At 39.6% G+C, this 16,543-nt stretch overlaps 1 protein-coding gene across 2 annotated transcripts in view; it reads left to right on the top strand.

The window, feature by feature from the left end:
• LOC133663476 (calsyntenin-2-like) overlaps nucleotides 1-16,543 on the top strand; it is a 722,813-nt gene that overhangs the window by 545,067 nt on the left and 161,203 nt on the right. For both annotated transcript variants that reach the window (XM_062067961.1, XM_062067962.1), the window contains 2 exons: nucleotides 7,243-7,500; nucleotides 9,303-9,424. In XM_062067961.1, the coding sequence (XP_061923945.1) occupies nucleotides 7,243-7,500; nucleotides 9,303-9,424 (380 nt within the window). The remainder of the gene's footprint in view (nucleotides 1-7,242; nucleotides 7,501-9,302; nucleotides 9,425-16,543) is intronic.

Genomic DNA, 16,543 nt, shown 5'->3' with positions numbered 1-16,543 from the left:
TTTACAATCATGGCCACAAGCAGCGAGAGCGATTCGGACCGAGAAAGCGACGATTTCCCCATTAATTTGAGCGAGGATGAAAGATTTGTGGATGAGGAAAGTGAGAGTGAAGGATTAGAGGGCAGTGGAAACGATTCAGATAGGGAAGATGCTGTGAGAGGCGGGGGAGACCTGATATTCAGCTGGGAATGACTAAAACAGTAAATAAACACAAGACATATATATACTCTATTAGCCACAACACAACCAGGCTTATATTTAATATGCCACAAATTAATCCCACATAACAAACACCTCCCCCCTCCCGTCCATATAACCCGCCAATACAAATCAAACACCCGCACAACACACTCAATCCCACAGCCCAAAGTACCGTTCACCTCCGCAAAGTTCATACAGCACATATATTTCCCCAAAGTTACGTACGTGACATGCACATAGCGGCACGCACGTACGGGCAAATGATCAAATGTTTGGAAGCCGCAGCTGCGTACTCACGGTAGCGCGTATCCAACTCAAAGTCCTCCTGGTAAGAGTCTCTGTTGTCCCATCTCCACAAGCATGCGTATCCAACACAAAGTCCTCCTGGTAAGAGTCTATGTTGTGCCAGTTCTCCACAGGCCAATGGTAAAGCTTGACTGTTATATTTCGGGAATGTAAACAATGAAACACTGGCTAAGTGTTTGTGTTGCTGCAGCCGGCTGCTAATACACCGCTTCCCACCTACAGCTTTCTTCTTTGCTATCTCCATTGTTCATTTAACAAATTGCAAAAGATTCACCAACACAGATGTCCAGAATACTGTGGAATTTTGTGATGAATACAGACGACTTAATAGCTGGCCACAATGCTGTCCCAAAATGTCCGCTACAATCCGTGACGTCACGCGCAAACGTCATCATACCGAGACGTTTTCAGCAGGAAATTTAAAATTGCACTTTACTAATCTAACCCGGCCGTATTGGCATGTGTTGCAATGTTAAGATTTCATCATTGATATATAAACTATCAGACTGCGTGGTCGGTAGTAGTGGGTTTCAGTAGGCCTTTAAAGACTTTAAACGTGTATAAGATTCATATCAATCATAGATAGCGTCCGATTTTAGCATTACTTCACATTGGGGGTGTCTGGACCACAACCCCTGCAATAACCAAGGGAAAACTGTAGTTGCACGTCATGATTGTTTAACCAAACATATCAGAGTTTAGCCTTGACTGTAGCTCCGTTCTGGTCTAGTCATCAGTGGGCTGTTACTATAGTGCTTATCCTGTTCGGGCTTACAATATCGAGCTGGAGTCTACCTCAGCTAATGAAAAACATACAAATCCCTGGACTGGTCACTCATTACTCAATAGGAGATTGTGAACGTGACTCTGAGTAGGAGTGAGTCCAATGCAAGCCACAAAAATTGTACATTGTACTGTACCCTAAAATAGGACCAGAATGGGATTTTGGCACTATTGTGTAGGACATGGCACGCATCTCCGAAGATGCAGCCACATTTGTTTGCTTGTTGCTCTCATAATCTACTAACAATTAAAAATTCGAATTGCATCTCATTTGAATAGCCCTCCCTTCGTCCCGTCCTCTGGCTCCACAGTCCATGCATGGCTTGCCACTAAAGAGTCCTGCGCAGTCACCTCATAACATTTAAATGATAGCGAGAAGAATACATTGTAATTGCCTATTTAAAGTCCAATCTATTTGAGGTAATGTCCAACAACATTGGGCAAAGACAAGGCAGTAACTCGGTGTAAGACAAGTAAATACATATTTATTCATTTGAGAATCTAATTACTGGAGATGGATTTTGAAGGCTGTCACATGCATGACAATGAGGTAAAGAAAAACTAGAAAAACATCAACTATTGCACAAATATTTGATTATTACCCGGAATGATCAGATAAATAAAGTGTTAAAAGTGTGAGCTGTGATGTGTTGCCGTTGATTAGAACTAAGCGATTCATCGGAAAAATGATCAAAACTGACATTTGGAGCAATCGATGTGTCGGTTATTTTTGTTTTCTTAAGCCTAAAATCAGATAATAGATCATTAAAAAAACTAACATAAATACTCACTGATAAAATATGTTAACTGGAGTGACTATGTATTCAATATTTAACACTCTTTCTATCCCCTCCTGCTCCGGCCCGGCTGCACCAAATGGTAATATAAATACGGTACATTTAATAAAGTCAAATACAAATAAGGCAACAAGAGAAGTATCCTACACTTTTCTTTGGTAAAGTAAATCTGAACAGCCGATATGGGCATTTACATCAACTATATGATTTGCCTGAGAAGCTGGACAGGACAAACAATAAAATAAAATAAATAAAAGCCTAAAATCACATAATATATCATTAAAAAAACAAACAAAAATACTCACTGATAAAATATGTTAACTGGAGTGACTATGTATTCAATATTTAACACATACACATTAGAAAATGGGTTAATTGGAGGAGTGCTACTTGATTTTTGGACAAACAACTAGCATTAACATACAAACTATAAATGCTAACTTGTCCTCATATGCCCCAAATGTGTTTGTAAAAAACATTCGTTATGCAAGTCAAAAGATTGTGTTTGCTACCAAAATAGACCTTGACCTTGTTTCTGCTCGTTTGCTGCTCTTAAATATGCAGGATGATTTCTGGTAATGTGATGCATCATTGATGTGGGTCTATTGTGAAAGGCTAGCTTCGTTTGACAGTGCAAACGTTTCAGCACAATGTCGGTCTTTTTCAATTTTGAATAGTCTCAAAATCTATCTCTCTTCTTCTTTGGGCTCTTTCATCTCTTATCCATATTTCTTGGTCCATATTATCGTTGTCTTTCTTTGAGTCGTGTGTGCTCTATTGGAGCAGTCTTGCAGAACAATGTCTACATAGCTTATTCATTAAACTAATCATCAAAGCATCAAATTACAAAGCAAAATTTTTTGCAATCAAATTAATCGATTTAATCGATTAATCGTTGCAGACCTAGTAGAGTGGGATAACTGTGCATTAACCGAAATCTTGGAATAGGTTCAATTAATAGTGGTTTAGATTTTTGCCATAGTCGCTCTGCATTAGATTATACACAAGTTTTAAAAACATGGCCATTATTTCAGTGGTGCAACTATACATCAGTTTTCAGCTTTTATATGACATAAGCATATAAAGACTTTCTAGGACATAACACATTTATGTATGAGATGGGAAAATCTATTGATTTCATAGGCGACTCTGAATCGATCAACTAACGTCCAAATATCGATCATTTCAATTATCTTCAAAGCTAATTAGTACATACCAGTCCTTAAGTTTTTGAAAGGCGTACAAATTTGTATTCAATTTTTTTTTAAACTTTCTTTACTCAGGTTATCAAATGTTATTCCAAAATATCAAACATGCAACTTGTTTTTGATCAGATAATGTCACAGGTTTAAATTAATAAAACATATTAATATAAATAATTTATATTTAAATGTATACTAATTGACAACTCAAAAAAGCCTCCAATGGGTCAAATTAAAAAACATTACATTTGGTATTTTTATTTAGAGCTGAAGTTGATTCAAGCAAAGAAAGCAAAATAAAGAAAATAATACAAAATATTTGTAATGCCCTATAAAAAATGAAGAACTTTTATATACTCTTTGGCTTTGGGGTATTGTCGAATAACTGCCAGTGTATCGTACATATTTCCCGTTACTTATTATGGCAAAAAATACAGCCAAATTTTACTGAAAGGACAAACCAGTCGTCCTTCGTCCCCTGAAGGTTATAAGACAGTAAAATGGGGAACTCGCGAGGACACACACGGAGCAAAACACAGCAGGAGGAGACGAGAAGCCATGCTAACCTCTAAGGTAGCTTGAATGTAAAGTAGTAAAACAAAAAATTAAGTGCAACTAAGTCTATCTGGAACAGCAGGGAGTAACCAGATAAGAAGAGGAAAACAGAAAGTAGGTTAACAATTCTGGGAAGAATAGTTTCTATATTAACAAGTGAATACAACACACCTATTTGAGTTGCGCCAACGGCAGGCCTGGGCAATTATTTTGACTCGGGGGACCAAATTTAGAGAAAAAAATGTGTCTGGGGGCCGGTATATCTGATTTTTAGGAACACTCATACAAAACCTCACAATAATTTCTGATTGAATGCTAAAACGTTATGACAGACCGCCTTAAAAAACGGAATGGAATTTTATGGGTTTTTTTTTTACTGAATGAGACACCCAGAATGTACATGAAAATAAAGAATGTGGGGTTTACAATATTAACTATGATCGATAAAACACTGAATATTGACATCATGTGAACGTCACACCCCCTCTCGATCGACATATTTTACAATCAAGCGAAACACAACAGAAATGCAACAAAAATGCAACAAACATAGCGAAATATGAACGCGAAGGATACAAAAAAAAAAACACAGACACCGCATCTCTCCCTGACACCCGCATTTCAGGCTGGCCGCTCTGGAAAAACTCTGTGGAAACGCTCCTCACCCACACCGCTTGGTGCCTAGTCTGAGCTGCTGTGACGTAGGTTACCATAGTAGCTAGTATATCATGCAAAAGCGCAGATTCCAACCATTTAAATACTTTGTATAGTTCAGGACTAACGGTAATTTGAAAACATCACTGCACATCATAATAGCAGCTACAGTTTCCATCTTAAAGATCTAAAAAAAAATTGGGGAATGTCCGTCAGGCCTACGGCGTCCATGGGTAAAGTTTCTGGGCATTGTGAAGTTATTAAATGCACGGAAACTAAAACAATGTTCGCCACGCAGGTACGTTGCTTAGGCTGTACATATACATAGTTCAATGATGCAGCAGTAATCAATTCATACCTTATTTTTCGGACCATAAGGCGCATTGGATTATTAGGCGTAATGCCGATGAGTAGGTCTATTCGGGTCTATTTTCACACAAAAGGCACATTACAATTGTCATATTAGGACTTTATTTTCTCTAATTAAACACTTCCTTGTGATCTACATAACATGTAATGGTGGTTATTTGGTCAAAATGTTGCATAGATTATGTTTTACAGACCATCTTTAAGCCGCTTTATAACCCTCTTCAATTCAGTTTACTGAGCCGTTTTACTTACGTGCCTCCACATCGACAGCATTTTCTCCCGGTCATCTTTGTTTTACCGGTAGTTTTTAACGCTTCCATAGCGAGTCTACTGACAGATATACTGTAGGTCAGAACTGTACGTTACTTTATATTAGAAATGGCAACAGCGGAGGGTGAATACCCACAGCAAGAAAAGGGAGAAAAAGGAAGGAGCTTATTGACAATGTCACGGACTACAATGGCGGACGCGCGCAACTTTTCGGGACTGATGCAAATCCCAAATACACATCAGCCGGTACCAATAGGTAAAAATAGTTGATTTTGCATACTATTGCGAAACAAAATGCAAGATAATGTCTCTCTAAGAGGTGCCATTTGGGGTCCTTATACACAGGCCATAATAATACTCATAGAAAGGGACAAGCGGTAGAAAATGAATGGGGTGGATTAGAGATGTCCGATAATGGCTTTTTTTGCCAATATCCGATATTCCGATGTTGTCCAACTCTTAATTACCGATTCCGATATCAACCGATACCGATATATACAATCGTGGAATTAACACATTATGCCTAATTTTGTTGTGATGCCCCGCTGGATGCATTAAACAATGTATCAAGGTTTTCCAAAATAAATCAACTCAAGTTATGGAAAAAAATGCCAACATGGCACTGCCATATTTATTATTGAAGTCACAAAGTGCATTATTTTTTTTAACATGCCTCAAAACAGCATCTTGGAATTTGGGACATGCCGGGGGGGGGGGGGGGGGGTAGGGGGTAGCAGGGGGTGTATATTGTAGCATCCCGGAAGAGTTAGTGCTGCAAGGGGTTCTGGGTATTTGTTCTGTTGTGTTTATGTTGTGTTACGGTGCGGATGTTCTCCCGAAATGTGTTTGTCATTCTTGTTTGGTGTGGGTTCACAGTGTGGCGCATATTTATAACAGTGTTAAAGTTGTTTATACGGCCACCCTCAGTGTGACCTGTATGGCTGTTGAGCAAGTATGCTTTGCATGAATTTGTGTGTGCGAAAAGCCATAGATATTATGTGACTGGGCCGGCACGCAAAGGGAGTGCCTTTAAGGTTTATTGGCGCTCTGTACTTCTCCCTACGTCCGTTTTAAAAAGTCATAAATTTTACTTTTTGAAACCGTTACCGATCATTTTGAAACCGATACCGATAATTTCCGATATTACATTTTAAAGCATTTATCGGCCGATAATATCGGCAGTCCGATATTATCGGACATCTCTAGGGTGGCTGTTAAAGCACAGTATACGTCTGACTACTGTAGCCGTAATGCTTTGCGTTCTATCAAGCGGTGCGGCTTCGTAGCTTACCAAATTCGTACTAAAAAATGTTGACAGATTTTTGAGCGCGTGTGTAATGTTCTATATTCTCAATGAAACATCAAAGTTTTGGTCTTGCTTACTCGGGTCATTTATTGAACAGGGGTCAAACCTACAGTCCACACGTATCTCTTATTCGTGGCTGCCATCTCCTGGTCACACTTATCATTGCACCATGTATGAAATAAAATTGCTTCGAGGTCGATTAGCAAAACCAGAATGAATTCATACATTAGACATTGGACTTGAAGTGGGTGTGGCATGGATGATTGTTTGGCGCCCAATAAAAGACTTGATGGAGGATTCTTCAGTCAGCAGATGTTAAAGCAGCATAAATCTACTGGAGCCTATCTCAGTGCACCTTGACACTGGACAGGTGAAATGACAAACAGGTGTGTGCATCAGTCGCGGCGCGGCGCCAGAATGAAACAATTTTAAATGCGCCTTATAGTCCGAAAAATACGGTAATCAAATTATGAGATAACATAAGTAAATAATTTATATGATGTGCTGCTTTACACTTCAAGCTTGATGTCTGTCTTTTGTGTCGCATTCCAACTCCTGATTGCTGTCTCAACATTACTGGGGTTGACTCGCATATCCCGTTGAAAGTCAGTTTCATTTGCCATGAATCAATAGCCACATCCTCGATCAAACCCGCCCCATTGATTACATATTAAGCTTTTCCATCTGCTTTAGTCACAAGCAATCATAGCCAAGGTTGGACCAATAAACGACACATCTACTATGATCGTTATTGACACATCTTCTGTTGCATCTCTCTGTTTCAATGACAATGTTACAGGAGCCTCATCAGGCAGCACTGACCTTCTGCCCACCCCTTCTACTGCCACGAACTGGACAGCTTCTCTGGTGACTGACAGCGGGAGGGACAGTGACTTGATATTCAGGTTTGACGGTCACCAGGCGGCTAAAATTCCAAGCTGGGTGGTACCTCAGAACCTGACAGACCAGTTCACTATAGCGACCTGGATGAAGCACGGGCCCAGTCCTGGGCTCAGGGCTGAAAAGGAGACCCTGCTTTGTAATTCGGATAAGACGGGTGAGTTGAAAGAATCTGCTTTGCAAAAACTGAAAAAAATATGTAATGGCACGAAATGTTCTGCATATCTATTAATTTTCTTCTGGTAACATCAGTTGCTCTAAATAAGAGCATATCTTTATTACATGCCCTGATACAAAGATTGTGTATTGCCAATTATGTGGCCATTGCTTAGGGAAAAGTCTGGCATCAAACACTGTTACACTAATACAGGAATGTCCAAAGTGCGGCCCGGGGGCCATTTGCGACCCAGCTTATTGTTTACCGGCCCGCCAAAGCTGCCATGCAGGCTGGTTTTTTTCTTTTGTGTATCTTTATTTTTTTGCCATTTCTCAAAAAAATAATGCAAATCAATGATATAATGAATTATTGACCTATTCAAGGCTCCAATTATTTCAAATATTTCACTTTAAAATGTTTTATGTGGTAAATATTGCATATATTGTGTGGTTGCCATACAAAAACATAGTTTTCTTTGACAAAAGAACATAAAACAAACAAAATAATAGTTCAAACGTAAAATCGACAGATATATCTGAAGTTGATCTCGTAACTTACACTACCGTTCAAAAGTTTGGGGTCACATTAAAATGTCCTTATTTTTCAATGAAGATAACTGTAAACTAGTCTTAACTTTAAAGAAGTACACTCTATACATTGCTAATGTGGTAAATGACTGTACTAGCTGCAAATGTCTGGTTTTTGGTGCAATATCTACATAGGTGTATAGAGGCCCATTTCCAGCAACTATCACTCCAGTGTTCTAATGGTACAATGTGTTTGCTCATTGGCTCAGAAGGCTAATTGATGATTAGAAAACCCTTGTGCAATCATGTTCACACATCTGAAAACAGTTTAGCTTGTTACAGAAGCTACAAAACTGACCTTCCTTTGAGCAGATTGAGTTTCTGGAGCATCACATTTGTGGGGTCAATTAAACGCTCAAAATGGCCAGAAAAAGAGAACTTTCATCTGAAACTCGACAGTCTATTCTTGTTCTTAGAAATGAAGGCTATTCCACAAAATTGTTTGGGTGACCCCAAACTTTTGAACGGTAGTGTAAGTGTTGAAAGTAAAAAAAAAACTAATAAAAATGTATTACTTTATTAGTGGGGCACCTTTTGGATACCAATTATATTTAACAGGATTTTATTTATCTTTTCACTGTGATTACTCAAAAATAATAATGAATTAAAATCAATGGTGTCCTGCATTATTGATCTTTTTAAGGCTCGAATTACTTCACATCAAACATTGCTTTCTGAATGTTTTTGGCAGTGGGGGAAATACTGCATATTTCAGTTTTATTTTAAAAAACAAAGTTGTCTTTGACAGAAAAGGCATAAAACCTTTTTTTTTTTTTTAACTTTATATCAACCTAAAGTTGATATACTGTAGAGATTTACTGTAAGCGTTAAATAAAAAATAAAAATTATAATTTGACTTGTTTTTAACATTTTAATGACTTAGACCCTTTATGGTCCCCGGGAGCCCTAAATGTAAAAAAAAAACCAAAACCCATATATTTTGTTATGGTTTGAAAATGAAAACTATCAAAATGGCCCCCGCGTGCTTAAATTTTTCCATGTGCGGCCCTCAGTGGAAAAAGTTTGGACACCCCTGCACTAATATAATCATCACATTTGGAGTTACGATAGGGTGTCGTGACAAAGTCAGCAACTAAACTGCTGACGTTGCTGCAACCAGGAATGTTCTATTAAATATTCCAGTAATAGTCTGTCCCCAACAGTGAGCAAGTGGGTTGATCCGGCCGACCCCTTTTTGTTCTTTGCTCCCAACAGAGATGAATCGCCATCACTACTCCCTGTATGTCCACAATTGCCGCTTGGTGTTCCTGCTAAGGAGAGACTTTACCCAGGTGGACACGTTCAGGCCTGCTGAGTACCACTGGAAACTGGACCAGGTAGGAAGCATCCAGTGCACCAGAAGTTGTCCACAAAATAAAATCATTCAACTCACATTGATACAGTACAGATACAGTCTATAAATTGTGTATGATTTAGTAACGGGTCACTGCAAAATGGAGCGTTGAATGTCCTATTAGTTTCTTAATGACTTTATTTATGTTTTTGACTTTGTAATTTGTGGGTTCATTTATTGAGGTTAATTTCAACTCTGCTTAGACAAATGCTGTTTTACACACAGTCAATCATAGTTTGTGATTTGGGTGGTTGGCTTTGCATTTTTATTGCTTTGCTGCACCAGAAATCCTCTTAAAATTAAGAGAGTGGAGCCTTCAATTAACACCCATTTATTTGGAAGAATATACCGCCCCCCTAATTAGCCATGCAATGGCAAAATGAGTTCTATTAATTTAGCCCTTGTTGTACACATGCTTTCCATGCACCCTTGGACATGTCCAGTGCCAGGATACATGGTCAGATGACGCATGGAAAAACTAAGCGAGGTGATTGACTGGCTGTAGTTATCACTGAGGGGAAAAGCAGGAATAAAACCACAACTCTAAGTGCCTGTTCTACTAATATTCAAATACCACATGCAAAACAGCATGTGCAAAAAATCTAATTGCGAGTATTGGGTGTGACGCGGGTGATCTACTACACTGCAAAAACTGAAATCTAAGTAAGATTAAATATCTCAAATAAGGGTGACATTTGCTTATTTTCTGTCTAATAAGATAATTCTTCTCACTAAGCAGATTTTATGTTAGAGTGTTTTACTTGTTTTAAGTGTTGTGGTCCTAAATGATCTCAGTAAGATATTACAGCTTGTTGCTGAGATTTTATGACCTATATTGAGTAAAACATGCTTGAAACTAGAATATCAACTGTTGCAAAGCTGTGTCATCAACACTCACAAGTATAAAACTGCTTTTTTAAAGCAATAATTTCTTATTTCAAGCATGAAAAAAAAAAAATCATGATTTTGACACAATTGTGTCTCATAATTAAAACAGATGACAGCCAAATGGACTTTGCTGTTTTATTTTCAATGAAACAATAGAAAATACGTACTCATATAGTAGTACAGTTGGCACAGTACAGTAAACTCACAGTTAATATTTAAACATTTAACATCTGACATTTCTAACAATTTTAAACAGAAATATTTCATGCACATTCAGGTAAATTCATCAAAATTACAATGAAAAAAAATTTGGCCGGGGCCTGGGCTGTATATATGCGCGCTAATTGACTGAAAGAGCACGCACTTGGCGCGATGATGTCATGTTGTCGATGGAAAAATGCATTTTTAAACCATATGATTTGCCTGAGCGGCTAGGAGACCCAGAGAGTAACACGCGGTTGCCTTGTTGCCTTTCCATTAAGAACAATACATTTGTTTTTAGTATAATTTTGCTGGTTTCAAGAAATGTAATGCCGAGCGCATATCATTATGTCAAGATAATGGCACTAGCATTTACTTCATTTAAGAATATTTTTCAACATATTGAGCAAAAAGGTCTCTTTTTTTTTTCTACCAAGAAAAGTGCACTTGTTATTAGTGAGAATATACTTATTTTAAGGTATTTTTGGGTTCATTGAGGTTAGCTAATTTTACTTGTTTTGGAAAGTCTTGACAAGCCAAATTTTCTTGTTCTACTGGCAGATAATTTTGCTCAGTTCAAATAAAATACCCCTAATTTTTGTGTTATTTTTTCTTGTTTTTGATTACTGACTTTTTACAGTGTAAGACTGTGTGCACAATTGATAAGACGTGCAGAGTAGTGCAGACCTCCATATTCAAATGAGGATTTTGCACGTACTAACGGCTGTGCCCACATTCATGACATTGTATGCTCAAACAGTCCAACCGGTGTGGTTTCTTTATGGTGTGGAATATGCAGCACACACCACCTTTTCTGGGCGATAAACTGTAGAAGTGGGATCTAGGAAAAAGAAGCTGCCGCTGTGGGAGGCACCGTTGTTGTGATGGTGCGTTCGGAAGGATCCGGAAATCAATGTAAGAATGTATGAAAATGCATGTTGCAATATTTTAATTTTATTTATGAGATATACAGTGGGTACGGAAAGTATTCAGACCCCTTTAAATTGCTCACTTTTTGTGTCATTGAAGCCATTTGCTGAAATCAAAAAAGTTATTTGATGGAGAAAAACAGAATTTATAAAAAATAAAAACTCAAATCACATATACATACGTATTCAGATCTTTTTCTCAATACTTTGTTGATGCACCTTTGGCAGCAATTATAGCCCTATGTTTTTTTGAATACGATGCCACCAGCCTGGCACACCTATCTGTGGTTAGTTTCGCCCATTCATCTTTTTCTCATTCTTCTTTGCAGCACCTCTAAGGCTCCATCAAGTTGGATGGGAAGCATTGGCTTTCATCCAGGATGTCTCTGTACATTGCTGTATTCATCTTAGTCTAGTCAGGGAGGTGACCAAGAACCCGATGATCACTCTGTCAGAGCTGCAGCATTCCTCTGTGGAGAGAGGAGGACAACCATCACTGTAGCAAACCACCAATCAGGCCTGTATGGTAGAGTGGCCAGACAGAAGCAATTTCTTAGTAAAACGTTTGCCAAAATGCACCTGAAAGACTCTCAGACCATGAGAAATAAAATTATCTCGTCTGATGAGACAAAGATTGAACTCTTTGGCGTGATTACCAGGTGTCATGTTTGGAGGAAACCAGTCACCGATCATCACCAGGCCAATACCATCCCTACAGTGAAGCATGATGGTGGCAGCATCATGCTGTGGGGATGTTTTTCAGCGGCAGGAACTTGGAGACTAGTCAGGATAGAGAGAAAGATGAATGTGGCAATATACAGAGACATCCTGGATGAAAACCAACGCTTCCCATCCAACCTGTTGGACCCTGAGAGGTGCTGCAAAGAGGAATGGGCAAAACTGCCGAAAGATAGGTGTGCCAAGCTTGTGGCATCGTATTCAAACACACTTGAGGCTATAATTGCTGCCAAAGGTGCATCAACAAAGTATTGAGCAAAGAGTCTGCATACTTTAGATTTTTTTTTAATGCATACATTTTTTTTCTTTCAAGATGGGGTGCTGAGTGTACATTAATGAGAAATAAAATGAACGTTTTTGATTTTAGCAAATGGATACAATGAAACAAAGGGTAGCAAATATAAAAGGGTCTGAATACTTGTATGTATAACATATGAGATTTATACAATTAACATTAAGAACCTCAGATATGCAGATGATACCATTGTAGTGGCAGACTCTGGGAAAAAAAGCTACAAAACACCCTGAACACAGTAGTAGTCCATAATGATGCAAACAGTCTGGCTCTAAACGTCAACAAAACTGAATGCATGACAGTTTCCAAGAAACCACATCACATCACATCCCATGCAACAACAATAACATTAAACAAGTGTATCAATTCAAGTACCTTGGCGTCACAATAACATCCGATGTTAGATACGAAAAAGAGACAAAAGATTGCCATGTCAAAAGACAGCTTCAACAAAATGAGTGTTATATTTAGAAATAGAAACATCTCACTTGACACCAAACTCAGTCCTCAAATGTACGTATGTATAGTATGTCGTACTATAGGGCTGTGAATGCTGAACTATAAATATTCCACAACTGAGAAAAATGCTCTTCATAACGTTGACTGAAAAGAAAAGTAATAAAGAAATATTAACGCTGGCAAAAAAACAAGAAGATCTATTATTGCAACGATTTGAAAGAGGCAGCTAAAATTCCTCAGCATTATCTTTAGAAAAGACATCTTAGGAAAACTGATGTCAACAGAACAAGTAGTAGGAAAGAAAGCTCAAGGTCGATAGCGGACAAATGTTTATCGACATATGTCAACAGCTTCAGAAATTTTATCAAAAATATTATTAACATAGACCTCACAGATAAAGACAGACTCGACTGGAGAACCCTGATCATCGATGCCTGCAAACAGATGATGATGATATGTAGTAATATTATATCTCCTATAGAAAAAAAGAATGCCAAAAACCAAAGCCAGAAGAGCACAAATGAAATCTATTGAATTTGTTTTAAGTACCAATGATTGTCACACACACACTAGGTGTGGTGAAATAACCCTCTGCATTTGACCCCCCTGGGAGGTGAGGGGATCAGTGAGCAGCAGCGGTGGCCACGCCCGGGAATCATTTTGGTCATTTAACCCCCAATTCCAACCCTTGATGCTGAGTGCCAAGCAGGGAGGTAATGGGTCCCATTTTTATAGTCTTTGGTATGACTCAGCCGGGGTTTGAACTCCCAACCTACCGATCTCAGGGCGGACACTCCAACCACTAGGTCACTGAGTAAGTTTTAATCAGCCCCTTAAGTCACCCAACAGATAAAAAATTCTAATTGTAAAAATATTCAGCATATACATGAAGACACGCTAAATGGATTGCTCTCTCCCTATTTTGATCATTTAAGAGACGCAATCGTCAACACTTGTTTTAGTGCATACAAGCCTTTAGTAGAGCCGGCCTTAAGTATTTTTAATGGATAAGATGTCTTTGCCAACCAGAAGGTTCAATTTGAACTATTCAGATTATGAGAAATGACAACAGCAAACACAATCACAAGCAAAAACACACTTGGTCCAGGCTTGTGTGGATGTGTAAAATCTGGGTAGACCGCAGCTGTCTGCTCTTCCAGGATGCTGTCTGAAGGTCGGATAGGTCACCTCAACGTAAAAAAAGATCACACTAATCAAACAAGGACATCTGATTCTGGAGAGAGATGCACAGCTGGTATGGATTACTTCAAAAATAGGCCTGTTGGCTGCACACTGAAGGTGTTTGTGTATAGAATCTGAGATGACGAACTCCAAATGGCAATGCCAATATCTCCTAGCTGGCAGGTACATCTAATAATTAGCCATAACACTCTGGTTGTCAATACAAGAATTGGGAATGCATGGTCCAGAATTATCTTCCCTAAACACCAAACACAGCCTAATGTAAAATCGAATAATTCCATTGAATTATGTCATGAAAAAAGCCAAATCAAATTGATCAGCTGTATATATATATATATATATATATATATATATATATTTGATCAGCTGTATATACACTACCGTTCAAAAGTTTGGGGTCACATTGAAATGTCCTTATTTTTGAAGGAAAAGCACTGTACTTTTCAATGAAGATAACTTTAAACTAGTGTTAACTTTAAAGAAATACACTCTATACATTGCTAATGTGGTAAATGACTATTCTAGCTGCAAATGTCTGGTTTTTGGTGCAATATTTACATAGGTGTATAGAGGCCCATTTCCAGCAACTATCACTCCAGTGTTCTAATGGTACAATGTGTTTGCTCATTGGCTCAGAAGGCTAATTGATGATTAGAAAACCCTTGTGCAATCATGTTCACACATCTGAAAACAGTTTAGCTCGTTACAGAAGCTACAAAACTGACCTTCCTTTGAGCAGATTGAGTTTCTGGAGCATCACATTTGTGGGGTCAATTAAACGCTCAAAATGGCCAGACAAAGAGAACTTTCATCAGAAATTCGACAGTCTATTCTTGTTCTTAGAAATGAAGGCTATATATATATATATATATATATATATATATCATCATCATCATCGGCAGCTCAGTCTCGAGAGACCATACTGATGCGCGTCTGGAGTCTTGTCATGTTGTTTGGCATCGTCTGCTATGGCTGCGCAGTCCGATCTGTGAGTGACAGTCTTTATTGCAGTTTGTGCAAATGAATAAGGTGGCCTGGGTTTGAGGGGTTGCTGCAGTGCACTTCCTGCGTCTCCTCTTCTCTGCTGCAAGCCGATCTCTTGCCACCTCAGCTTCTGCACTGCCCTTGTGGACAGTCTGACGCCAAGCATTTCTGTCCATGGCCTGTACCTCCCAGCTGTCAGGAGAGATGTTACATGCTTTCATGTCTCTTTTGCAGACGTCCTTGAAGCGTAGTAGGGGGCGACCAGCTCGTCTGGTGCCAATGGTCAGTTGTCCATACATGATGTCCTTAGGTAGTCTTCCATCCTCCATCCGTCGGACATGGCCGAGCCAGCGGAGACGGCGTTGACTCAGCAGGGAGTACATGCTGGGGATCTTGGCGCGCTGCAGGATGTTGGTGTATGGGATGTGGTCCTGCCAGCTGATGTTGAGGATGCGCCTGAGGCACCGCATGTGGAAGGTGTTGAGCCGACGTTCTTGCTTCATATAGGTGGTCCAGGATTCACTTCCATAGAGAAGGGTGCTGAGAACGCAGGCCTGATATACACGGATCTTGGTGTGTTCTGACAGCGCTCCGTTCTCCCACACTCTCTTGGTCAGTCTAGCCATGATGGTATTTGCCTTTCCGAGACGCCTGTCCAGTTCGATGTCCAGTGAGAGGTTGTTGCTGATTGTTGATCCCAAGTAGGTGAACTCGTCCACAGTGTCCAGTCTGATGTTATCAACTGTGATGGAGGGGGCAGTACTGATGTCTTGTGCACTGATGTTGGTCTTCTTCAGGCTTATTGTGAGCCCAAACTGCTTACAAGCATCGGCAAAGCGGTCAGCCAAACTCTGAAGGGCATCCTCTGTGTGAGTCATGAGGGCTGCATCATCAGCAAACAACATCTCCCTGATGAGAACTGTCCTGACCTTGGTCTTAGAACGCAGTCGCGCCAGGTTAAACAATCTCCCATCAGACCGGGTGTGCAGGTATACACCATCAGTGGAGGAGTCGAAGGCGTAAGACAGGAGCAGGGAAAAGAAAATCCCGAAAAGGGTTGGTGCAAGTACACAGCCCTGCTTGACACCACTGTTGATACAGAATGGTTCTGAGGATGATCCGTCATACAGGACTGTGCCCTTCATGTTGACATGGAAGGAGGTCACCATGCTGCCGAGCTTTGGGGGGCAGCCAATCTTCTCAAGGAGCTGGAATAGGCCTTCCCTGCTGACCAGATCGAAGGCCTTGGTGAGGTCTATGAACATCATGTAGAGTGGCTGGCCTTGCTCTCTACTCTTTTCCTGGAGCTGTCGAAGGGAAAAGATCATGTCAGTTGTCGACCTGCCTGCTCTGAAGCCACATTGGGATTCTGGATAGACACGATCCGCGAGTCTCTGCAGCCTGT

Source organism: Entelurus aequoreus, linkage group LG13 (genome assembly GCF_033978785.1).
Source record: "Entelurus aequoreus isolate RoL-2023_Sb linkage group LG13, RoL_Eaeq_v1.1, whole genome shotgun sequence".
Lineage (NCBI taxonomy): Eukaryota > Metazoa > Chordata > Actinopteri > Syngnathiformes > Syngnathidae > Entelurus > Entelurus aequoreus.
This window is presented reverse-complemented; position numbering and strand designations above follow the sequence as displayed.